Raw genomic sequence first — 22,762 nt, 5'->3', positions numbered from 1 at the left:
ACATGTGTGTGAGCATGTTTTTTTATTTATGCAGGGGTATACATGTGTATGTTGTGTCTGTCTCCTACTGTTCCTTCCTGGAGCCGACCACTTTATCCACTTAACCACCGTTATTAAGCCTATTAAGAGAGGAGTTCTCCCCTATGGCTGAATCTCTGTATTCTCTCATTTCCTACTGCAGGTTTTATAACATGTTTGCGATCCGTCTTTGTACATTAACGCACGGCAGAGTGCGGAGAATGCTTGCTTCCTGTCGTGGAATGTGAACAGAACTGATTGGCTCGGGCAGAGATGTGGACATTACAGATATCACGTGGAGATATGATGGATTTAAAAGAATAAGAACTATTAAACAAAGACAGATGGTTTGTGTCAGTCTGTCTTAGACCAGCGTGACAACAACCATGTGATGACATCATTTTGTTATTTCAGCAGCTGCATATTTGGATGAATTTTCTCTGCCATGCTGTAATTCGGTTACACGCCTTTTACCAATTCACTTTTCCCTTATACTCATTCCTCCCTGGATCACATGTGTGTTTACAGTTTTCACCCGTCACGTCCTCTTTAAATTCCTTCCCAGTCTCTCCGAGTGTTTTTCCCCATCTTATGAATACACACTTAAATACAGCGAAACCTCAAGATCAACTAATCGCCAATTGCCGCACAGAAATGAAAATAATGGTTGTTTTGAAAGATTAAAAAGTGTTAACTTTGAACCTTTGAGGCAGAACTTGTCCAAGTTAATGAATATTTATTAAAGTACTGCCGGGCGTGAACAGACTTCTCCTGACTGCCTTAATCATGTCAAATCAGCTGCCATTTTCAGAGTAATTTACGTTATAAGTGTGTGTCGGTAACTGCTAATGTTTGGTGCGAAAAGGACCATAATGCAGCAGGTGCAGTCGCCCCTCGCGGCCCTCAGTGGCTGCCTCAGTTTTAACGTCATTTTACAATTTCTCGTCTGTGTTGCTGACATGATTTGCCTTCAAGACACGCAACTATTCTTTAAAGACAAACAAGAAGTCAACCTCGACTGTCAGTGGCTGCTAGTGGGAATCTAATACACTTACGTTTCTCTGGAGCTAGGATTAAAAGCAGTGCCGACATGGAGGCTTAGCCATGTAGCGTGGGGCGGCTCTGGCTCAGCGGTAGTAGGTCGTCTTTCAATCAGAAGGTTGGTGGTTCGATCCCCAGCCTCCTCAGTCTGCATGTCGAAGTGTCCTTGGGCAGGACACTGAACCCAAAATTGCTCCTGGTGTGAATGTGATGCAGAATGATAATACAAATTTTATTTAGGCACTTTACATGATTAAAAAAAGGAAAAGTTACAACATAATGAGAGATCACAGATTTAAAGCAGATTTAAATCGGTGGGTTTTGTGTGCAGTTTTGAAAGAGGGGAGTGAGGGAGAGTTTCTGAGGTGTTGGGGGAGAGGGGTTTCCAGAGGGAGGGGGCAGCAATGGAGAAGGCTCTGTCCCCCCCCCCAAAGTCTGGTGTTGGGTGAGAGGGTTGAGGAGGTTGGCGTTGGCGGATCTGAGGTTGCGGTAGGGAGTGTGTTGGCGAAGGAGGTCAGTAAGGTAGGAGGGGGCAAGATTGTGGAGGGCCTTGTAGGTGAAGAGAGAGAAGATTCTGAACTGGATTCTTTATTGGATGGGGAGCCGGTGGAGGTTTTGAAGGACCGGGGTGCGAGAGTCGGTGAGCAGACGGGCAGCTGAGTTTTGGATGTACTATAGTTTGTTGAGGATGCTGTTGCAGTGGTCCTGTCGTGAGATGATGAAGGCGTGAATGAGTGTTTCAGCGGCAGAGAAGGAGAGGGAGGGGCAAACACGAGCAATGTTTTTAAGATGGAAGAAGGCAGTTTTTGTGATGCGGTTGACGTGGCGCTGAAGCAGAGAGATTGATCAAAGATGACACCAAGGTTACGGATGTATGTGGAAGCAGTTGGGCACATGATGTAGCAGCCTCTGCCATCAGTGTGTGAATGGCAGAATATATAAGTACAGTCCATTTAGCACTGTTTACGGGGTTTTAGCAAAACGTATAGTAGCCACTTGTTTCAGAATGTGCCATGGCGAGCTTAAACTGAAATCAAATGCATTGAACTAAAAATGTCCCTCCACACTGGTTTGTTCTGTCATGTATTCCTGCTCTGTCGCTGTTGTTGTCCTGAGGTTGTTTCAGTTGTAGATCATTGTGATTGTCAGGCATTTTACTAGTTAACCTGTCGCCTGACACCTGTCAGCACTGTGCAGCACTCGGCCACAGAGTTCAGCTCAGCTGTCAGTCAATCTCATGGGATAGTTCACGGGTCAAAAGTTGACAGGGTGTCAGCTGTCAATGTTTACAGTCGGAGTTAAGCGTTGTTGTTGTTGCATTTCTCACCCATATTCTTTTGTACCTCTTTGATGGGTTGTGTTGTGTCTCTTTTAATCATTTAATGTGATGTGCATTATCAATTTAGAGCAGTAAATGAGCCTAAAAGTATCACACCACTCTCTACAAGCTTTGCACTTTTACTGTTTTCCTTATAATAAACACTCCAGAAATGTAAATACAGAAACCTGTTCAAGTCTATTTGTAGAGTACTGTGGCTGTTTGAGTGACCTCAGCTTCCATCGCTCTGTTTCGCTCTGTATACGTGTGTTTGGGTTTTGGCAATTAGCTTTTGGCTCGCCAGCGGAGAACAAGGACTGCACGCCACATGTAGAGTCTTCCTCCATTAAACTTGAGCCGTCTCGTTCCTCTCCTCCGTCTTTACGAGGCAAAAAAACACACGATCAATCATTTTTATTGAGTACCTCTTTTTATGCTGAGCACCATAAACAGTCAGTTAGACAGAGCGCAGAAGAAGAATTCAAATAAGTCAATACAATGTCCTCAAGTGAAGTTTGCCTTCATGTGTACGTGTCTTTTAGTCGGTACCAGGCTGTGTGTGTGTGTTTGTGTGTGCGTCACTAACCCATCATGTGGAACAGCCAAATCTGTGCGGACAGCCTCTTCCTCAAACCAGCTGCTGCAGTCTGCAGGAAGGAAAGTGAGAATGAATGTGCTATCCTCTCCATCAGCTCTGCATCCCTCCTCCTCATCCCCTCATCCTTCCATCCCTTCATCTGCGCTGCTGGAGCGAGACCAAGAGCACTAAACCAAACACATGACTTGGCATGTGCTGCTTCATTCCCAATGTGTCTGTGTGTCCATATGGTTGTGTTTCTGCCTCTTAAAAACAACCATGTGCTCATTTTCTTCCAGGTGACGCCCACCTGTACCTCCACACCAGACCTGGTGAGTGAAGGTAGTAGTAAGAAAGTAGTTTTATATTATATAAGACAATCAAACATTAAAGAGATGGTCTTTTCTGGTTGTTTCCCAGCACGGCTCCACCAAATCCACACCACAGAAGAAGAGAGGCTCCCTTCCGAGGTACAGACATCTATATTTTATGTGTACACTCTGTAACTCGAACTTTCTGATGCCTGTTTTCCGTCCACTAAAACAATGAATCCCCACAATGTGCAGGAGTAAAAGTGTGGAAAAAGTGATGGAGCATGTGATGGAGTGTCACTATGACTTCGACCTCACCTACATCACAGAGAGGATCATCTCAGTCTTCTTCCTGCCGGATCTGGACGAGCCGCGGTACCGCCGAAACATACAGGAAGTGGCCTCCATGCTGAAGTCCAAGCACCAAGACAAGTTCATGGTTAGTCATGAAACTAAAAACAACCTCAGTGCTGCAATATGTGTCCTAACATGACAGAGTAATTGTGACAGTCAAATTTAGGTCATCGCTGCAATTACAAAATGTAAAAATAACCTCATATACAGGTTTTATTTGCATATTTTTGTTACTGTCCAGACAGATTAGTGCTTTAAATTGACTTAAAGACCAGCTCCAGTCATGTTTTAAGACATATAAAATGTCTTTTCTGCAAAATACATTTAATTACCTTGTAAAAATCACATCTCCTCAATCTGCATAGCCCACTATGCAAATTTCCAACCGCCCCCTCCGTCGTGTAAAGAAAAACGTCTCTGCCATCTTTTAGTGGCAACTTGTTGAAACTTAGCGAGCTTGAAATGTAGTAATTAGTAGTACTAACTAATTAACGTTAGCGGTCAGTAGTGAGTTTGCGAAAAATACGATGATGGTTACAGCTGGCTCTCGCATCACCAAAGTAGGTTGCACATAATGATATGCATAGCGTCACCCCGTCCATTAACGGGATTGGCTCCTTAGGTTTGTGACGTCACAAACCTGCCAATGTGAAAACGTGTTGTTCAGCCTGTCCTTAGTACACTGCAGTTTAAAAAGCAGACAGGCCCAGCCATGGAGGTGACTGCTTACGTTGTCCCTGATACGTCTTGTAGCACATGAGAAACACCGCATGGAGATGTTTACAAGGTAAAAGGTTTTCACTGGAGGGGGTCTTTAACCACTATATGTTTCCTTTAACTTCTCCCTTTAAATGTATTTTATGCTATATTTTTGCTTCAGTTGTGATTATAAAACATCTTTTTATGTGTCTCTGCCTTTTCCAGCTACTGAATTTATCAGAGAAAAGACATGACATCACCAGACTGAACCCAAAGGTAAAAACATTGACAACTTAAAAGACTAGAGATCACACACTGCTGAGGGCACCACGACACATTTAAGATACATCAATTACAAATGTGACAACTTTTTATTTCAAAGATTAATTGAAATGTTTGACTCAGACAAAAACCTTGATTAGAAACATGTTTCCTCTCTTATGGTTTCAGGTGCAGGACTACGGCTGGCCTGATCTCCACGCCCCGCCACTCGACAGGATCTGTGCTGTCTGTAAAGCCATGGAGACCTGGCTGACCGCTGACCCCCTCAATGTGGTGGTTCTTCACTGCAAGGTCAGTGCCACATCAATCCACATCTGCTTGCTTTGTTGTGAAAAACGTAAACCAGAGAGAAAAGCTACTTCATCGTCACTTTGATCTGTGTCCTGACAGGGACACAAAGGGAAGACGGGGGTCATTGTGGCCGCCTACATGCACTACAGCAAGATATCAGCCGGGTAAACTGCATAATTTTTGATCTGACAAGGCGCTCTGTATATGTACAGATCAATTATGCATGCTGAATTTACACCTGCCATCAAAGCAGCATTTCAATCAAGAAAGAAAATGAATCCCTGCATGTTAAACTGCCAACATACACCACTAGGGTCGTGCATTTCTCTTGTGATGAAATCAGATCAACCTTGCAGCTACTTAGAACATCAGTGTCTCAATGAAGTCATTGTTTCAAGTCTAATTTAGCTGCCTTTGAGGCGAAAACATCTTCGACTACCTTCAGTGAAGCCAAGTTTACACATTTAGTCCAATCCAATCCAGCTGACTTAATTTATAAAGCACATTTTACAAAAGTGCTGCACAATGGATTAAAAATAGCAGAAATAAAAACACTGTAAAATACTTCAAACATAAAAAGTACACAAGAACACTTTGATAAACAATAAATAAAATGACATAGATAGATGGAGACCACACAACTCTAGTGTTGAGTTAAAAGCCAGGGAACAAAAATAACTGAAGTAGTGATGTGTGGGGCTATCCTAACGTGGGGGGGTAGCTCATTCCACAATTTGGGGGCCACTGCATAAAAGGCACTGTCACCCCTGGTTTTCAGCCTAATCTTAGGAACAACAACAAGCAGCGGATCAGTGACCTTGAAGACCTTGAGGGGGCAAAAACGTGCCAGAGGTCAGACATGTACCAGAGTGCCAACCCATTTAAAGGATAGCGTGTTCCTGCCTACGAGTACACGTTAAGAGACGAGCAGCAGCGTTTTGGATTAACTGTAAGCGTGCGGTTCAGTTTAATATCCCAAAAGAAAACTTGCAAATATTCCACTTGAAAAGCTGAAAGTATTTTTGGCAAATTTCTTGGAAAATGACTCATGTTGTCAAGCTCTATACAGAGATGGAAAAATGATGGAAATGTCACGGTTCATTGTTCACAAAAAGGTGAGGACCCAGATGCAGACAATGGAAAAGAGTTTAATAAACTAAGGCAAAAACAAAGTTATAACACCAACAAAAGACAAAAGGTAAACCAAAAGGCAGAGCAAAAAGCTTACTTCCACAGAACCCGGGAAAACGACAGTCCAACTGAAAATCCAACAAAAACAGGAGAAAACACGGGTAATCCAAAATCCAAAATAATACACAGGCAAACACGGGGATCAAAGCGGAAGACGTACCTTGGGTTTAACAGACAAAGACAATGAACCAGCACAGAGACTAAATAAACTTAGGCGGTGAGGCTAATCAGACGCAGGTGAGACAATCAAGGGGCAGGTGAAAACAATCAGGGCAGGGCACACAATCAAACAAGCGGGAAACACAAAGGCAGGAAGTGGACCAACACGAGAGACAAGGTGACAAAGTAAAACAGGAAATGATCGAACCAAAGAGACACAAGTGAAATCCTTAACTAAACAAGACTAAATACTGACAAGAACACGGAATAAACTAAATACAAAACTAAACGATGAGAACTCATGACAATAGACAAAGTGACAAGGGTAAAACAAGAAATAATAACTGAACACCGAAATACAAGCAAAACCAGAACTAAACTAGAAACTCATGACACGAATGATGGAAAAGTCCATGATTCCCATGAAGTGGTTTTTGTAAAATAGATCAAACTGTAGCCATGAAATCATAACCTCCAACAGACACATTATAAAGTCTTAATTTTTGCTTGTTTAATGTGTACTGAATCCTATATTAATACTCATTGGTCTGTCCACAGAGCGGACCAGGCTCTCACCACTCTAGCAATGAGAAAGTTCTGTGAAGACAAAATCTCCTCTTCCTTACAGCCCTCCCAGAACAGGTACTATACACATCTTTGCATTTGCCATATATCACTTCTTGTGCTGCGACTCTCGTCACAAGATTTCCTCGCCCTTCTTCAGGTACATCTACTACTTTGGTGGTTTGCTGTCGGGGACCATCAAAATGAACAGCAGTCCTCTGTTCCTCCATCAGATCCTCATTCCATCGCTGCCGAACTTCCAGGCGGGAGGAGGTCAGTTTCACACAGTATTGACCTGTAAAAGATAAACAGCAAAAACAAAGTAGTCTTTGTCTCGTTATAAATGCCCCACACACACCTTTTTTATTGGTTTCTGTCTCTCACATCCTTTATATCTGCAGGGTTCTACCCTTTCCTGAAAATCTACCAGTCCCTACAGCTGGTCTACACCTCAGGTGTCTAGTAAGTACAAAACTTTATTCCCTTGTCTCACTGAGAGACATTGTCTACACAGACCTCTGTCTGTGTTTAGGTGTAGGCCGGTCTGTGCTTATGTTAAGGTTTAGCACTTTTTTAGCCCAATGAGATATGTTTAGACTGGTTTTATGTATGTTGTCAGCCAGTGTGACTGTCTGTTTTCTTCATTCTGCCTATGTGTTTGTCCAGTGATCCCCAGAGCTCCAGGGCAAGGAAGCTGTGTGTGACTATGGAGCCAGCACTGTTATTAAAGGGGGACATAATGGTGAGAAATAGCTCATAAAAAACTGTATTTCACTAATTGGAAACCTTGCTTTGATTTAAATCCTATCCATATCCACACATAGAATAAATTACTGCAATAACTACCCAATTTTTTTCTTACCAAAAGAAATGCAGTCCAAGGCTTCTGTTCCCACTAACAGGACACATTTTTCTCCTGACTTTAAAGCATACTTCTGTATCTTTGCCTTTGAAAAGTGCTGGATTATTTTTAAACCACTTAAGCTATAAATCCTCTGTAGACTATAAAAATGCGCACTTAATTATTTTCTTGCGCTCTCTTGCATGTCTACTTGAGACGGTAAAAGGCTTCAAAGCCTCTAGAGACCTAAAAGGACATGAACTGAAAACAATTGACTCAACATAACCATGACACTTTAACAAAGCCAATGTAATTTTGCTTTTCAACCAATATATAATCATTTGATGTGTTTGAACATGGCTTTCTTACCTGAATCCTTCTCTGCAGGTGAAGTGCTACCACCGGCGGAGTCGGGCAGCAGAGAGGGAGGTGGTGTTTAGAGTCCAGTACCACACCTGCACTGTTCACGGAGCCCAGCTGTGGTTTGGCAAGACTGAACTGGACATGGCATGCACAGGTATAGAAACACAGAGGCTGTTTTATTTCTTAGGAAGTTCATGGGACAGTAAGAAGGAGCAATTTTCAGCTTTTGGACAGTCGTGAAGACATAACAGAGGAGAGTACAGTGAGTACGGAGAGAGTACAGAGGTTGTTTGGACTCTACTCGTGTTTTACTACACTGAAACTTTCTTATATTGTAAACTTCTGAAGAAATGGAACCCTCCTGCTGTATATTTCTATTGCGTACTTGGTGGCTGTATAATTCAAGACCCACTTACTGTTCAGATGTTTGTGGTGTTTGTGGTTATTTTGAGGCAGATATCAAATGACAGTGTCTCTTACGATGAAGCAGCATTGCTTGAACATGGCTAAGTAAGCAGCAGTCTCATGACAATTGCTCTAAGTGCTTCATGCTGACGCATGCATACAATATCTGAGTAATAAACCCACATTCATGAATGAAAGACAAAAGGAAACTATTTTTAACACGTCTTTAAAGTGTTTTGCTATATTTCCATTAGGAAGAGTGACAGCATCTTTATTTAAATATCTTTATATATTCACTTTGGTATTTCCACTTCACAGAGCACGCTTTCTTTTGACTGTTTTTATCAGTCTTTGTAGTTACAGTCTGGGTATTTTAGTCATTGCCTTTATGCTTGTCTTTTTGTAGATGACAGGTTCCCTCCCGATGCTACAGTCGAGTTTATCTTCTCCAATGGGCCGGAAAAAATGAGAGGTAATTAATATCAGCCGTCTGTCTGTCACTTCATCCTTTGGTGCATTTAATACAACTTATATCCTTCTTTTTACATTTCCTATGCTTGAAACCAAAATGTCTGCCTTCACAGGTAAAGAATACCGCAAAAACGACGCCTCCGTCAAAGTGGACTACAACACCTCAGACCCTGTGGTCAGATGGGATTCTTATGAAAACTTCAACCTTCATCACCAAGACAGCATGGAAAGTAAGAAATGTATAAATACACAGATTTCAATATAAATATCCTGTACAATCAGAGGGTAAAATATAATTGTTACAAATCAAACTCGTTATCCAGATATCTGTCATACGAGGGGTCCTCTGGACGGCAGCCTGTACGCACAGGTGAGGAAGCGCCGTGGGCCCGGCTCCACCGCCTCAGCAGCATCAACCAATGGATGCCTCACAAGCAGCCCAACAGTCAAGCCTCACACTCCGAGCCAGCCCCAGCCTCTCTCCTACACCCCTGACTCTAAACGCTCCTCAGTCCCCCCTGAACAGCTGGACGATGCCTCTCTGTCCATAAACCGCCCAGAAAGAGAAAACACTAAATCTCCATCAGGGAAAGGAGACGGGGAAGATGGAGCCAAGGAGAAAACAAGGGGGAAAGAAAGGGATAGAGAGACTGCCATTTTAGATGACGGAGACCCATCGAGTCCTGGAGGTTTGAGGAGAGAGCGCCTGTGCTGCGGTCGAGTAGGTACAAAGTGTGGCGATGGCGGATGGGAGAGGGAACGAGAAAGCTGCAATTCTAACGGTCATTGCCTCGGACGGTGCAACAGCATTAAAAACCACCCAAAGAGCCAAACCCTGCCGGCCTTACCATCCAAATCCATGTCCCCACCTCCTCATTCAACTCATGTGGAGCTCTGCCATCGACACAGTTCTCATCCATTACCAGAGTTACCATGGGAACGTCCACCCCCACCCCCGCCCCTGCCATGTTTCCACAGGCCTTGCTACCCATACTCCAGCCCCGAACACGCCCATCAACACAGCCACACCCTCCCTGCCTCAAACAGACTCTGCCCAGGGGAAGAATGTCAACTCTTCCATTATTCCAGCTATAATCCGGCCACTCATCTCTCCCATCAATCGCTGCCCTCCAGCCCCTACAGGGAAATGTTCTTTGGCTCTCCACCGCCGACCTCTGGTTGCTCCTGTCGAGACTGCTCCGGCAGGCGAGAGCACCAATCAGCCTCAGTTAGGACATTCCACCCGCTGCACCCAGACCAGTTAGAGAACCCTCACTGGTCCAAAGGAGCAGGAAGAACAAGAGATCCACCTCCACTGTGGGAAAGTGAAAATCCATGGGAGATGGCAAGAGAGGCAGAAATCTGGCCGTGCAAATCCGCCATGCCAGCATTTCGTGTATGCCATTCCCCTCTGGATCAAGGCCAGAACCCGGAGCAACCTAGATACGCCATCGGGCCCCACCAGGGCTACCCCAGCCCCCAGTCTCTGGTAGATGTGCGGGATGGAGCCAGCAGTGGGTACCATACCCCTCCACAGCCACGCCACTCCTGTCCCTGCTCTTCTTATCAGTCGTCCCCAGCAGAGAGCCATGAGAGTCGGGGTTACGCCTCAGGGTACCACTCTGGATCAGCCTCGCCTCTCCCCGCAAGTAGCCCCTCACCTGGGAGAGGCAGGCTGCCAGAAACACCCTCTGGATGTAGAGACCAGCAGCCCATTGATGATCATAAAGGTAATTTATTTTACTTCTTGTACACTTGTTTTACATTTCTTTGTTATTCCTTTATCTAATCTTGTTCATCTGCTTCTCAAAGTGGAACAGGCCAAGGCTGATGGGGAGGATGACATATCGCAGGGTTCAGATGGCAAATCGAACTCAAATGACCAGTCAAGCACTGCTGGACTAGACTCTGATCATGACTATACAGTCATCGGTAGCAGCAGCCCCACACATACAGAAGAAAGGTGGGTGAAACTTTTGTTTTTGACATCATCTAATGCTGAAAATGAAATCATAATCATCTTATTTTTTGCCTTTTCCTTAGTGTTACTGCTGATAGTCCTCCTCAAAGCCAAGAAGGTTCGATACATACAGAGTCCAGCAGCCAAAATATGACCCCAGTACCAAAAGAAAGGCAAAGCCAAAGTTCCAACATATCCATAAAATCCACACAACCTTCAAGTGAGCAGAGTTCCAGCTCTGATGGTAGTTCAGACAGAACGAACCAAATGAAGACTTCAAGCTATGCCACTGTCTTTATCACCCCAGTCCAAGTGCAACTGAATGGCTCTACCATTCCTTGTGATACACCAACTGACAGCAGTGGAGGGGTATCCATGAACCCTTCTGCCAGCTCTAGCCCTTCCACCATCTCCCCAAATTCTCCCATTGGCTCCCCAGATCTCCAGTTGTCTCCTCAACGCTGTTCATCAGCTTCAGACGTGGCAGGACAAAGACTGACTCCGGACAGAGACAGTTTATCTGACACCAAGCCACCATCACCTGTGCCCGACGGATATCACACACCAACTTTCCCGTTAGCATCTTATTACTACCCATTACTCAATGTCCCTCATGTACCCTACACCGGGTACACTGCCATCACCATCCCCGCCATCCAGCCCCCGCTCCCTGAAAAGAAACGGCTTTCAAACACACCAGGATCCCTGAATGGACACAACTCTCTACTCCGGGTCTCCTCTGCTCCTTCCCCCAGCCACAGTGTTACGTTCTCTCCCGCTGTTGGCGAGCAAAGACGAGGGTCTGCACAACTCAGCTGTAGGGATGACTCGGATGTCAGGGTCAATGCTAAGTTTGTCCAGGATAGTTCCAAGTACTGGTACAAGCCTGGCATCTCCAGAGACCAAGGTGAGGGGAATAACGAAGGATGAAGCAATGTTTGTATTTGCCATTATCAAACAATCCGATCAACGGCAGTTTTACCTTAGACATATGACCGTATCTTGTCATTGTTGTGTGTCTTTTATATTACACTACATCAGCCTGACTCCAATGTGTCTTCTCTTCTGTAGCGATAGCTGTGTTGAAGGATAAAGAACCAGGAACTTTCCTCATCAGAGACAGTAACTCCTTCCAAGGGGCCTATGGTCTGGCCCTCAAGGTGGCTACCCCACCTCCAAATGCCAACATCATTGGCAGCAAAGGTATGCATCATGAACGTGTTGTAGACATCAGTGAGCTGGCTTCTAACTGGCCCTATTGATTTCTCACAGTAGCAAAAGCATTGTGCATCACATTTAGCTGCTTTAGTTTCAGAGAACTGGGCTGCTGTCCAATATTTGTTTTAGCTTAGGAAGGTTTCTAACTTAGCGAATTGACCAAGAAGTGTCTACATGGCGATCATGATAATAGCAGGTAACATAAGGTACATTGTGCCATCCCTTAGGAGACAATGCTGTCCCACAGTTCTTTGCAGCAGAAACATATAAAGCAAACATCACTAATCTCAAGTCACATAATTACGTAGCCCAGTGTAAGTGCTTTACTATGTCCTTATGAATTCTACGTCACATCTTTGCCTGACCTTTTCCAGGCCTTTTTTTTTTATCAACGTCAAAAACAAAAATGGAAGGATAAAAGATATAGGATGTAATGATTATCACTGTTTGACAGCAGCCCTGTTGTTGTGCATGCTGGATCGGTGGGAACATTGAATAGAATAACAAATAAACTGTCTATTAAAAAATCTCATGGCATGTGTTTTCTCTGTACCATACCCCCATTACAAAAAAAATGTATAGGATGTTTGTTGCCAGTTTTATGTACTTCAATGTTTAATCAATAAGATGATTTTCGTTCATCTCATAAGTCTGTTTTAACATCAAAAAACATGTTGTTCATGAGGACAATATTTCCCAACAAAAATGTTATACAGCCAATGTGTGATTCCTTTACCCTATCAATTTGCATTTATGCGTATATAATGAAGAAAAGGAACAAACATTTCACATTCAAGTTTAAAACAGTTTGATTTTCTTGTAAACGTTTGCAAGTGCAACGAATGTTGATTGACATTTTAATGCATTTCTGATTCATTCTGTTAATGCACCGAAATAATCACGAGCACGGCCATGATCAAAAAGAAAGTGACATTATGGTTTTTATAGGTCATTATATTTAGAATCTTATATTTCCTCTATTTTTGTTGATAAAGTCTAACAGAAAATGCTCTGCAGGAAGAAAGTCTGTCATGTTTTTCATCCTCACCTCTCTCCTCCCCCTCCCTCTCCCAGGGGATCCTCTGGAACAGCTGGTGAGACACTTCCTCATCGAGACAGGGCCACGGGGAGTGAAGATCAAGGGCTGTCAGAACGAGTCCTACTTCGGTCAGTTATGTGAAAGACACAACCGCTGCAATATATTTCATATGTTTACTTTTGTGAGACATACTAAAACTGATCGTGTTTGCCTTTAAACTCAAATTGTTTTGTTTTGGGGGGGAATGTCTTATTTTTCCCCCTGATATTTTCTTTTTATTCAATGCTTTCTAATCTGTCACCATCGTAATCTGTTATATTCTCTGTTTCTGTTTGTCTCAGGAAGTTTATCTGCTCTGGTGTACCAGCATTCAATTACACCCATCTCTCTGCCATGTGCGCTTCGGGTCCCAGAAAAAGGTACAATTTTCAGCATTTAATGCAGATGTAATGATTTTTATACCCAAATTCGATATCCACCTTTCTAAGTGAAATAAATATATCATAATTATAATATATCCTCACCAGTTTGGACAGTATTGTTGCATGACCAAACATGATGATGTTTCAGATCTGGTCGGGGAGCTACAGGAGGTGCAGAGTGCAACAAACACCAGCACAGCAGCTGACCTCCTCAAACAAGGAGCAGGTACAACAAACGCTTGTTTGGTTTTTGGTGATTCTCAATGATCCATAGAAGAGCTCTCACATGCCACGCATTAGTTGCAGTTCCCACCTTTGACCAGCAGGGAGTGCACAAGCCTCATATTTTCAAAGCACTGAGCCATTAAAACACACGTTTATGTTAATCCGTGTTTCTTATCTCTCGCGAACAAGCTTGCAACGTGCTCTACCTGAACTCTGTGGAAACCGAGTCGTTGACGGGGCCCGAGGCCGTTTCAAAAGCAACCAAGTGTACTTTGGCTCTGAGTCCACGTCCGGTGGCAACAGTGGTCCACTTCAAAGTGTCCTCTCAGGGCATCACACTGACGGACAGCAAGAGACGGTACATCTTAAACAGGAGTCTTAAATCTTTGTAACATTTTAAATTCATTGGATATTTCTGGATATTTTATAAAGTATTATTTATAATTGTGTAAAGTTTCTTATGCATAACACAGAATGTACTTTTCCAGATGGTATTAAAACTAACTGCTAATGAGTCATAATATTGTGTCTGCTACACAGGCTATTTTTCAGGAGACACTATCCAATCAGCAGTGTGACATTCAGCAGTCTCGACCCCCAAGACCAGAGGTGGGTCAGTGCGGCCTATAAAAAAAAAAGACATAACAGTCTGATTTTAATTAAAACATTTTGCTTGTGTATGTTTGGTAAAGGCAGTATTATATGTGTGTTTGCTGCGTTTGCACAAATACCTTCTGATTGACTTATATTTTATAAATATAAGTTCTCTGTGATTTGCTTGCACTTTCAGAGGCAAAAGTAGAATGCTAGTCTGAGCCGAGTGTTTGTCTTTATGTCTCTGTTATTCATGTTTTGTCTCTGTGTCTCTATTTGTGCACCCGTGCTTCAGGTGGACTAATTCTGATAGCACTTCCAGCAAGTAAGTGCTTGCTTCATTGTCTGTTTTTTCCTAAGCATTGATATTGTCTGTTCAATGTGCTACTTCGCATGGCAATTAATCACAATCACATTTGTTACAATGAATTCTTAAAACCATAAATACTATTTTCTATCCTTTCTTTTGACTTCCTTGTGTCCTTTTCACTGCAGGATGTTTGGTTTCGTGGCGAGGCGGACGGGCAGCGCGACAGAGAACGTGTGCCACCTGTTTGCAGAGATGGACCCCGAGCAGCCGGCTGTGGCCATCGTCAACTTTATCAACAAAGTCATGCTGGGTCCACAGCTACACAGATGAGGGAGCAGGGACTCTGAGTTAATAGGGCATCTGGGGGAGATAATGTGATTTTGACATGTTTTTTGATGACGTGTGTGTGTGTTTGTGCAGGTGGCACCACTGTGCTCGGCTGTACGACTGTTTCAATGAATATATAGGAGTTTACAGTACAGTTAGAGAGGAATAGCTCAATAAACCAAAGACTGACCTCACTTTGGTTATCTCTGCCAAATGAGACTGAAATATCAGTTTGAAGGTTGTTTTGTTTTTGCTTTTGGTAAAAATATCTTTTATTGGTTATTCAGTTTCCAGGAGTTCACACTATGTATGACAAATCTTCACAAGCTGCGTGGGTGACAATTCACTTACGGAACTGTTAGTTACATGACTTATATGAGTAATTGAGGTTCTCTTCTCATCCAAGGCTAAAGAAATAAAACAGATGAGGGGTTTTTAACCAAGTAGTAGATAGTCAGAGTCATGTTTCTAAGGTGTAACATGGTATAATTGCATTTTTGCATTTTCTTATGCAATGTGAAGAAGCAATCAAATGAAGGAGGTTATGTGATTTGATTATTTAAGAAGAAATTGACTTTGGCTGCATTATAACTTAGAAGTGTCATACATATTTGTAACAATCACCTTATTGTTCCCATGGCAACTAAGCTATTAAGTGTTAAGCCAAACCTACCTACAATTTAAAACACAGACAGGTAGATGATTTAACAAAATATAGTTATTACCTTCATAGAAAAACATTTAGTAAAAAAGAGGTCAGCCTCTATACAGAATCAACAAACCCTATATAAATATTATGGACAAAACATGAATATTTATGTTTTCTACAGCTATAAATAATAAAAAGCCTTACTTTGTGAAGTTAAAAATATCACAGCATCAAAGAGCGTTCTCTTATGAGAAAATGTCAGTAATGCAATTATAAAAAGGGCCAGTTTAGAAAAGTCTCCATATCCCAGATTAGATCCCGTTTTATGTCCCTGTTTAACACATAGTACATGATTTATGTTTTGGAGGGGAGTTCACTTCAAGCCAAAGACATTGTTATTGTATAAAGATTTTTTTTTTATCAATATATTTTTGTTTGTTATATGTGTGTTTTCTATAAACTGATACAGTATTTACATGGCTTAAGCACAATCGTTATTTTTCATAATGGATTTTTATGTAAAAGAAGTAATATATTTTAGTCCGGAGATGTTGAGAGGAATGGTGTATGTCATATTTGACGGGAAATTTAAATAATAAAATCTGATGGAATGCAAGTGTGTGCTTCATCATTTAAAGTCTTTATACAAAAGCTTTTTATTACATATTTTCAGGCTCAATAATGTTTTTGTTCCAATCTTTTTGTGACTTGCTGAGAGTGGTTTAAGTGGGTAAATCTGATTAAACTGAGCGCAAAACTTGGCTTTGTGTATGTTTTCTGACATATACTCTGCTTTTGGACAGCACAATTCATGAGCCAGGCAGCGATTAATACCTCCTCCTTCTTAAAGGTTGTATAGCAGTTAGCTTCCTTCTGTCTGTAATTGTAAAATCATCACTTATACTGGACTGAAGGAACCCCTTCCAAAAACCCAGCTGCCACTGTGTCCTTGTTTACTTTTCTCACCTCATCCTCCAGACAGACACTGTCCCTTTCTCGTCTTAATCTGCTCTGGTACATTGCCAGCACACCTCTTTTCTCAAAGTACATTCCCCTCTACTTAACCACCTGTTCCCTCAGTTTACTAGTGAGTCTACAGCCTACCAGTGTCTTACCTTACAAGCATCTTTCAATCCTGCTCTTTCGGATTGTTTTTCCTTACCTTACCCTTCCTCCCCATACTTAAATGTCTCAACAATATGTAATGTATTTGGTCTTTCTTTGCGCATTCCCAGTTTTGGCCAGTAGATTCTTTAATTCTGCCATCGTAAATGAACCTTTTGATCAAGCTCAATGCATTTTCTTGTTGCTTGTTTCTTGTTTCCTCAATTTCGAGATTTCTATCTATAATCATTAGATGAGGTTCTTAAAAAAAGAGTGGCGATGACAACCGTTACTGTGACGAGCCTCTTTCACCATTTACTCCCACTTTTTATCTTCTCATTTATATTCCGTAATTTACAGCATGCATACCTTTGAGCATGGACAGGTTAAAAGGATGAGGTCCCACCGAGATTTGAACTCGGATCGCTGGATTCAAAGTCCAGAGTGCTAACCATTACACCATGGGACCGACTTCCCTCACCTTGCCAGAAGAACTGTATTTCACGTTATTGCACAATTTAATGACTTTTGCGCCAATTCTCTGTTCATGTTTTAAGTATAATTGGGGACATTTCTCCTCCGGTAATTGTCTGACAAAACGCTACGAAATTAGGCTGGTTATACTATTTAGCAGAGTAACAACGACCGTGTTTCGACATTGCTAGTTAGCTTACCGACGCTAAAGCTAACCTGACGTTAGCTAACACTGTCAAGCTAACGAAGCGTGTGTTGATAAACAGGCTGCAGCGTTAGAGTGTGGAATCAGTGGCATCGTGTTTCTTATATACGCATATATCCCCAGGCGCAGATACTCTACCACGTTTGTCTACCCAAGCCTGCTAATATGTGTAAACAGATACATTACAAAATGTTTGAGACCCACTACGATTACTTTCAATTAGGCGGTCCCCCTAGCTAGTCACTCGTTTTCCGGTTTCTCAAAATAAAAGCTTTGCTTTCAAAATAAAGTATAGATTGGCTCATTGCTGAATGTGTCAAATATTCTTAGCCTATTTTTGAGTCTATACACTTATATATTGTGCAGCTAAATTTTTACTCAGGTTTTTTTTACAGATTCTTTGTCATGATCGCAAATTTCTACTGTTATCATTCTTATGTTACAGGTTGGACCATAGCTGATTAACTTATGATAATGATAGATAGCATACTAATAAGAGTTTTATAATGATAAGTAGCCTAATATAAGACTGATTTCGAAACCAAATAAGACAGAATACAATAATTATACCCCAGCTCCAGCGGAGCTGCTCAGTAGCTGAAGTTAAAAGATTGTTTGTGCTAATTTGAATGTTATAATTGGGTTTGTGCATTACACACATAAAAGATACACATACTTTTATTAGGTGTTACATCACCTAATAATTAAATCGATATGGAAGTGTTTGTTGAGCCAAGCAATTTAGCAGGTTCTCCCTCTAACTCTACTCTCAACTTTTATCCAGTTCTCTGGATGAAGAACAGTAATGACTTTGTTTATATATTATAATAGCATAAGAGTGTTATTATATATATGATCCTCATGTTTGTTTATTCTTCCTCTGCAGATGAGAAACAATAACGGCTCCACTGTAGTGCGATTGCTTTGAAGTAGCTGAACTGGTTGCATAGCTGTACATTTCCTTGGCAGCCGATCAGGGATATAAAAAATAGCACTGTTGTGTTGTTATTGCTTAGGGACCCATGTGTGATAGTATAGTATGGTAATGGGTGATAAGTAGTCCCCCATCCTCCCAGAAGAGGGAAGTAGAGGGGCTTGTGAAGACAGATCTCTACATTGCAGCTCCTGGTGAGCCTTTTGAGAAAACCCGTATCACAGCGGCACACTACGAGGTTTCAAATGTTTCAGTCTTTGAATCAAAGATCACAGTCAGTCTCACCACATCTCTAAATCTGAGAACTGGCTCATGTAGCAGCTGTAATATCTTTTCCATAAGTCCTGTCACTTTTGTGCTTTGTGAAGATTTGAGCCCCACCACCCCCTGCTGTCTTCTGAGGAATTATAAAAAGAAAATAACCTTTGGTCTCTTAAGTAAATATTTGAAGAAGACACAGGAATTCCAACAATGCTCAAGATTTGCTGCTATAGAAAACTTAAAAAAAAAAGAAAGAAGATTATGTATTTTCCTTTGAGTAAAACCTCATGATCAAACTATTTAAATACTTCAGCATAAGTCACACATCAAAAGTCCCTCTGAATGCATGCAAGTTATTTCCTGTAAATACTGTTAAAATATTATTTTATAAAATGAAAAATATATATTGGATTGGTTTGACAAGAAAAGCATAATACACTCGATTACTGAATTTTATTATGGCTAATAGCAAAGGTCAAATTTAAGTACATTTACTACAGTGTTCTCATTCAGTACAATTTTGATGTACTTGTGGTTAATTGTAGAAATAAGGTTCATCACTTTTTCATCCTGCAGATTAAACTAAATTAATGCAGTTGTGTTTAACATTCCTGGATTGGCTACAGCATTCAAATATATAATAAAAATACACTTGACATTTCTAAATAGTACTGGACACTGATTTGCAAATCCTTAAACAGTCTAAACAGTACACTGAATTAAAAGAGAAGGGGATTTTAAATACAGTAGAAAAGAGCACAATGTCAACATTAAAGGCAGGATTTGAGTGAGTGATATTTTGTTTAGAAATTTAACTGTCTGATGGCATTGATGACGACTCTGACCTGACCACGTTGGCTCTGGTATAACGCCTGGTAATGTTTTCCAGAAGGTAAAAGCCTGCGTAGTCTGTTGCTACAGATGAGTGTGGTCTTGGATGTTTCTGTGGGCCTCCCTTCGAGTGTCTCCTGCGGTAAATGTCCCGGAGGGTTGGTCTTTTATTGCCTGTGAGAAACTGTTCTGTTTACATCACCTGCTGTACAGCTTTACAGTCCAGGGTGGTGCAGCTCGGACACCACACAGTGACGCAGCTGCTGCGGATACTCTCAACGTAGAAGGTAGTAGAGAGGATCCACGGAGCTGAATTTACATGTTGACATTTCTCAGTATACTGCTGATCCAAAGGAACATGAAACTGCTGACTCTCTCTGCTTAATGGCATATTGATGAGAATGAGGGTGTTCCTTCCTCCTCCACAATAATCTCCTTCACCTACATGTCCTGGCACCATATTTAGGGGTCTCATCTGTGCCTTGTTTTTACTCAGATTTTATATGTTCACACAAAACCAGGTTACTGGGAGATAATGCAACGAATAAAATAAGGGTTTACTAACACAGAAATCAGAATTGTCCTTATTTTAACCAGAGCAATCTTTTAAGTGCAACCAGGAATTAAATGATATATATTTAAAAAAACCAATTTATTTCTTACATTACCAGGGTGTTATACCAGTGTCTAACTTGTACAAATATCCATCTGTTTGGTTGATATTTCAGAAATCAGGCTGATATAAGCTGGAGACAATCTGAATTTCTTTGTTCTCTGTTAAATGACAATGTGGCGTGGCCGTGGTGTTGTTCTCTAACTGATGAAAGTGTCTCTGAGCTTTGCCACACAGTAATGTGTGATCAGGGAATACTGGCATGGGCTGGAGTGCTAAGAATGAGAGGAGGAAGTGCCAATCCTCACCAGCAGCCCCCTGCCTGTCAGCAGGTCTGGGATTCAGTTGCACAAGCTCAGAAGTGCTCCCTGAGGATGAGGAGGGTTCTACTGAGAGCTGTGCTGTTATCAGCAGTATTCTCACATGTATGACAGGGCAGTGCGGGGTTAGAAGATCAGATGATCTATTTGTTCTATGCAGAATGCCTCGATTGCTCGGGGGAAGTGACTCTCTATGTGGGTTTTGACCAGCAGCCCGAGGCATCCCATGATGACAGACGTAAGTGGAACAGGGTGGTAGTCCCTCAGGCAGGATATCCTGGGTTTCATAGGCATCAACATGAATGCATGCTATTGCAGCGGAGCAGGCAACGATTTAGTGCATCCACAAGGAAATCCGTAAGCTGATCGGCACATGCTTTAAGGATCAGGCCCGAGACACTCTCAGGTGCTTTGAGTGGGTTTGTGCACCTGCGGGCCTTGCTTACATTAGCTCTGGATACAGTGAGCGCTCTAAGTCATACAAAGCCATTCCTACTGTAATTTGTAAAACATGTAAGATGTGTTCAGCCTGGGTTTTCCCTTGTTGCTCTGTGATAGTCCTCAGCTGTCAAAATAGATTGTTGAAACAAGATACATATGATCACATTTTCAACTGTTATGTAATATATCATAGGAAAGAAAGGCTGCGGTCACATTTTGAATTTAATTGACAAAACATAGATCCGTCTACAACTGTATGTGATAAAAGGCTGCCGTACTTGAAAGAATCTTCTGTTAGACCCATGAATAGCAAATCTCATCTTCTCCAAATTCACAAACTTCAAAGAATCCCAGATTGAGTGTTTTAATGTTGGATGTGACGCTTCCTTCCAGTTTAACTGGATAAGTGCTGTACTACATTTGATTGGCTATTAGGTAATGGTTTTATCTTCAGGTTGGATGCCAAAAAGAGCGGTGAGACACTTAGGTATAATAGGTTTACATTGTTCTACTATAAAATAAATGCATCTCCTCTGAATCTGCGGTCACATTATTGTTTGGATTTGCACACTAATGCAGGAGTTCGACTGATGTTTACCCATCCTGCACTGTCCCTTTGCACTTTAGAATAGCTTTAACTTAAATCTGTCTGTCCTCAAGGCATATGCCAGCGTGCACTCTGTTAATATGCAAGTTATTTATGCCTCTGCACCAGTGCCACAAAGACTAATTCCCTTACTTTTAGTGGGTCAAGTGTTTCTGATTTATGATTTCCACTCTCCTGTTTTCCAAACAGCGAGCCAAGCTCACTGTGCAGGGCCGGAGCATCTGAGGACACAAACTGGCTGGGCCAGGATACATGTCTGACATGGGTGTTGTGGAGCCAAACAAATCCCTGTTAGCTGAACGGCTTGATCCAGTGCTTGTGCCAGACTTGGAGACCGCCCAAGCCACAGGACAAGGATCAACTCTCCGTGAGCATGAACCTAACACCCACACATTTTACTACTAGTTACTGCACATGAATCAACTGTTAACAAGCTTATGGCACATGTCTAAGGTGCTGCACAGCTCTGGTTATGCTAATTTTTAGGTTTGAGACAAAATACAGAAATGGATAGACATTAAACTTTGTATGCATGCTTTGATTTTACGGTGTGGCCCTAATTGTTGCGTGTGGACATGTATGAATCCTGTCCACTCATTGTTGAGTGGAGTGGAATATTTAGGGAATGTTTGTTGTGAAAATTCATGTTGTTATGGAGTCAAGGCAGTGCCTGCAGAGGATATATAAAGCAACGTACTGCAGCTAAAGTACTGTGTTGACTGGTTGATATATACATGGGATGCATGGGGGCCTGTGAGAGTGCAAAATACCCGTTACAAGACTTATAAAATGAAACAGATGCGACTGTAGATTGCTCAGACAAGCACAAAACGTTCTTTTTAGGGGCTCAAATGATTGGTTATTGCTGTAGTATGTTTTTGACATTAACTCATTATTTATTTAAGCAATTGAATGCATCATTGTTTTCAGTTTGAAAATATAATTTTAAAAGATATAATTTTGAAAAATTTAAAAAAATAAAAACAAAGATGATTTCAAGCAACAGATAGGATAAGAATACTCGGCTACAGTAGCAAAACTGTTTAGATTTTAAAATGTAAACAGCATTTATGGCTAAGGCGTGTAAAACGTTGTAAATTAATTAACGTTTCTTGAAAGGCATCCTCGGTTTGTCTATATTTTGTACAGTAGAGATCTACATTCTCCGTAGAATCTGCACAGCTCTACCTCCTGTTTTCAGGGAGCAGCAGGCATAAAGAACGATTACTTGGAAGAGGATATATGGGACCGGATGCGGCCCTCCTCTCTCTTTCCCTCTCCCCTTCGTATCTGTCGCTTTTACTGTGTTTACATTATAGACACACCCCTGACCTTCACCCAAT

General features: G+C 41.8%; 1 protein-coding gene and 1 non-coding gene across 2 annotated transcripts in view; one reads left to right on the top strand and one right to left on the bottom strand.

The window, feature by feature from the left end:
* Positions 1 to 16,245, top strand: part of LOC138605601 (tensin-2-like) — a 32,687-nt gene extending 16,442 nt beyond the window's left edge. The window contains exons 4-27 of the mRNA XM_069677969.1: positions 3,254 to 3,286; positions 3,375 to 3,424; positions 3,521 to 3,704; positions 4,544 to 4,594; positions 4,769 to 4,891; positions 4,991 to 5,055; positions 6,800 to 6,883; positions 6,966 to 7,078; positions 7,207 to 7,267; positions 7,472 to 7,547; positions 8,034 to 8,163; positions 8,821 to 8,886; positions 8,999 to 9,115; positions 9,209 to 10,615; positions 10,698 to 10,848; positions 10,929 to 11,752; positions 11,917 to 12,048; positions 13,138 to 13,230; positions 13,444 to 13,521; positions 13,673 to 13,750; positions 13,939 to 14,107; positions 14,290 to 14,358; positions 14,639 to 14,668; positions 14,839 to 16,245. Coding sequence (XP_069534070.1) covers positions 3,254 to 3,286; positions 3,375 to 3,424; positions 3,521 to 3,704; positions 4,544 to 4,594; positions 4,769 to 4,891; positions 4,991 to 5,055; positions 6,800 to 6,883; positions 6,966 to 7,078; positions 7,207 to 7,267; positions 7,472 to 7,547; positions 8,034 to 8,163; positions 8,821 to 8,886; positions 8,999 to 9,115; positions 9,209 to 10,615; positions 10,698 to 10,848; positions 10,929 to 11,752; positions 11,917 to 12,048; positions 13,138 to 13,230; positions 13,444 to 13,521; positions 13,673 to 13,750; positions 13,939 to 14,107; positions 14,290 to 14,358; positions 14,639 to 14,668; positions 14,839 to 14,983 — 4,329 coding nt within the window. The 3' untranslated portion in view covers positions 14,984 to 16,245. The remainder of the gene's footprint in view (positions 1 to 3,253; positions 3,287 to 3,374; positions 3,425 to 3,520; positions 3,705 to 4,543; positions 4,595 to 4,768; positions 4,892 to 4,990; positions 5,056 to 6,799; positions 6,884 to 6,965; positions 7,079 to 7,206; positions 7,268 to 7,471; positions 7,548 to 8,033; positions 8,164 to 8,820; positions 8,887 to 8,998; positions 9,116 to 9,208; positions 10,616 to 10,697; positions 10,849 to 10,928; positions 11,753 to 11,916; positions 12,049 to 13,137; positions 13,231 to 13,443; positions 13,522 to 13,672; positions 13,751 to 13,938; positions 14,108 to 14,289; positions 14,359 to 14,638; positions 14,669 to 14,838) is intronic.
* Positions 16,246 to 17,130: 885 nt separating this feature from the next.
* trnaq-uug (transfer RNA glutamine (anticodon UUG)) lies at positions 17,131 to 17,202 on the bottom strand. Its single transcript has one exon. It is a non-coding gene; the product is annotated as a tRNA-Gln (tRNA).
* Positions 17,203 to 22,762: the final 5,560 nt, after the last annotated feature.

This window comes from Semicossyphus pulcher, unplaced genomic scaffold (assembly GCF_022749685.1).
Source record: "Semicossyphus pulcher isolate SPU_LCO1_2020_fin unplaced genomic scaffold, fSemPul1.0.p SCAF_3, whole genome shotgun sequence".
Taxonomy (NCBI): domain Eukaryota; kingdom Metazoa; phylum Chordata; class Actinopteri; order Labriformes; family Labridae; genus Semicossyphus; species Semicossyphus pulcher.
Note: the sequence above shows the minus strand (reverse complement) of the source record. Positions and strands in the feature narration are given on the sequence as shown.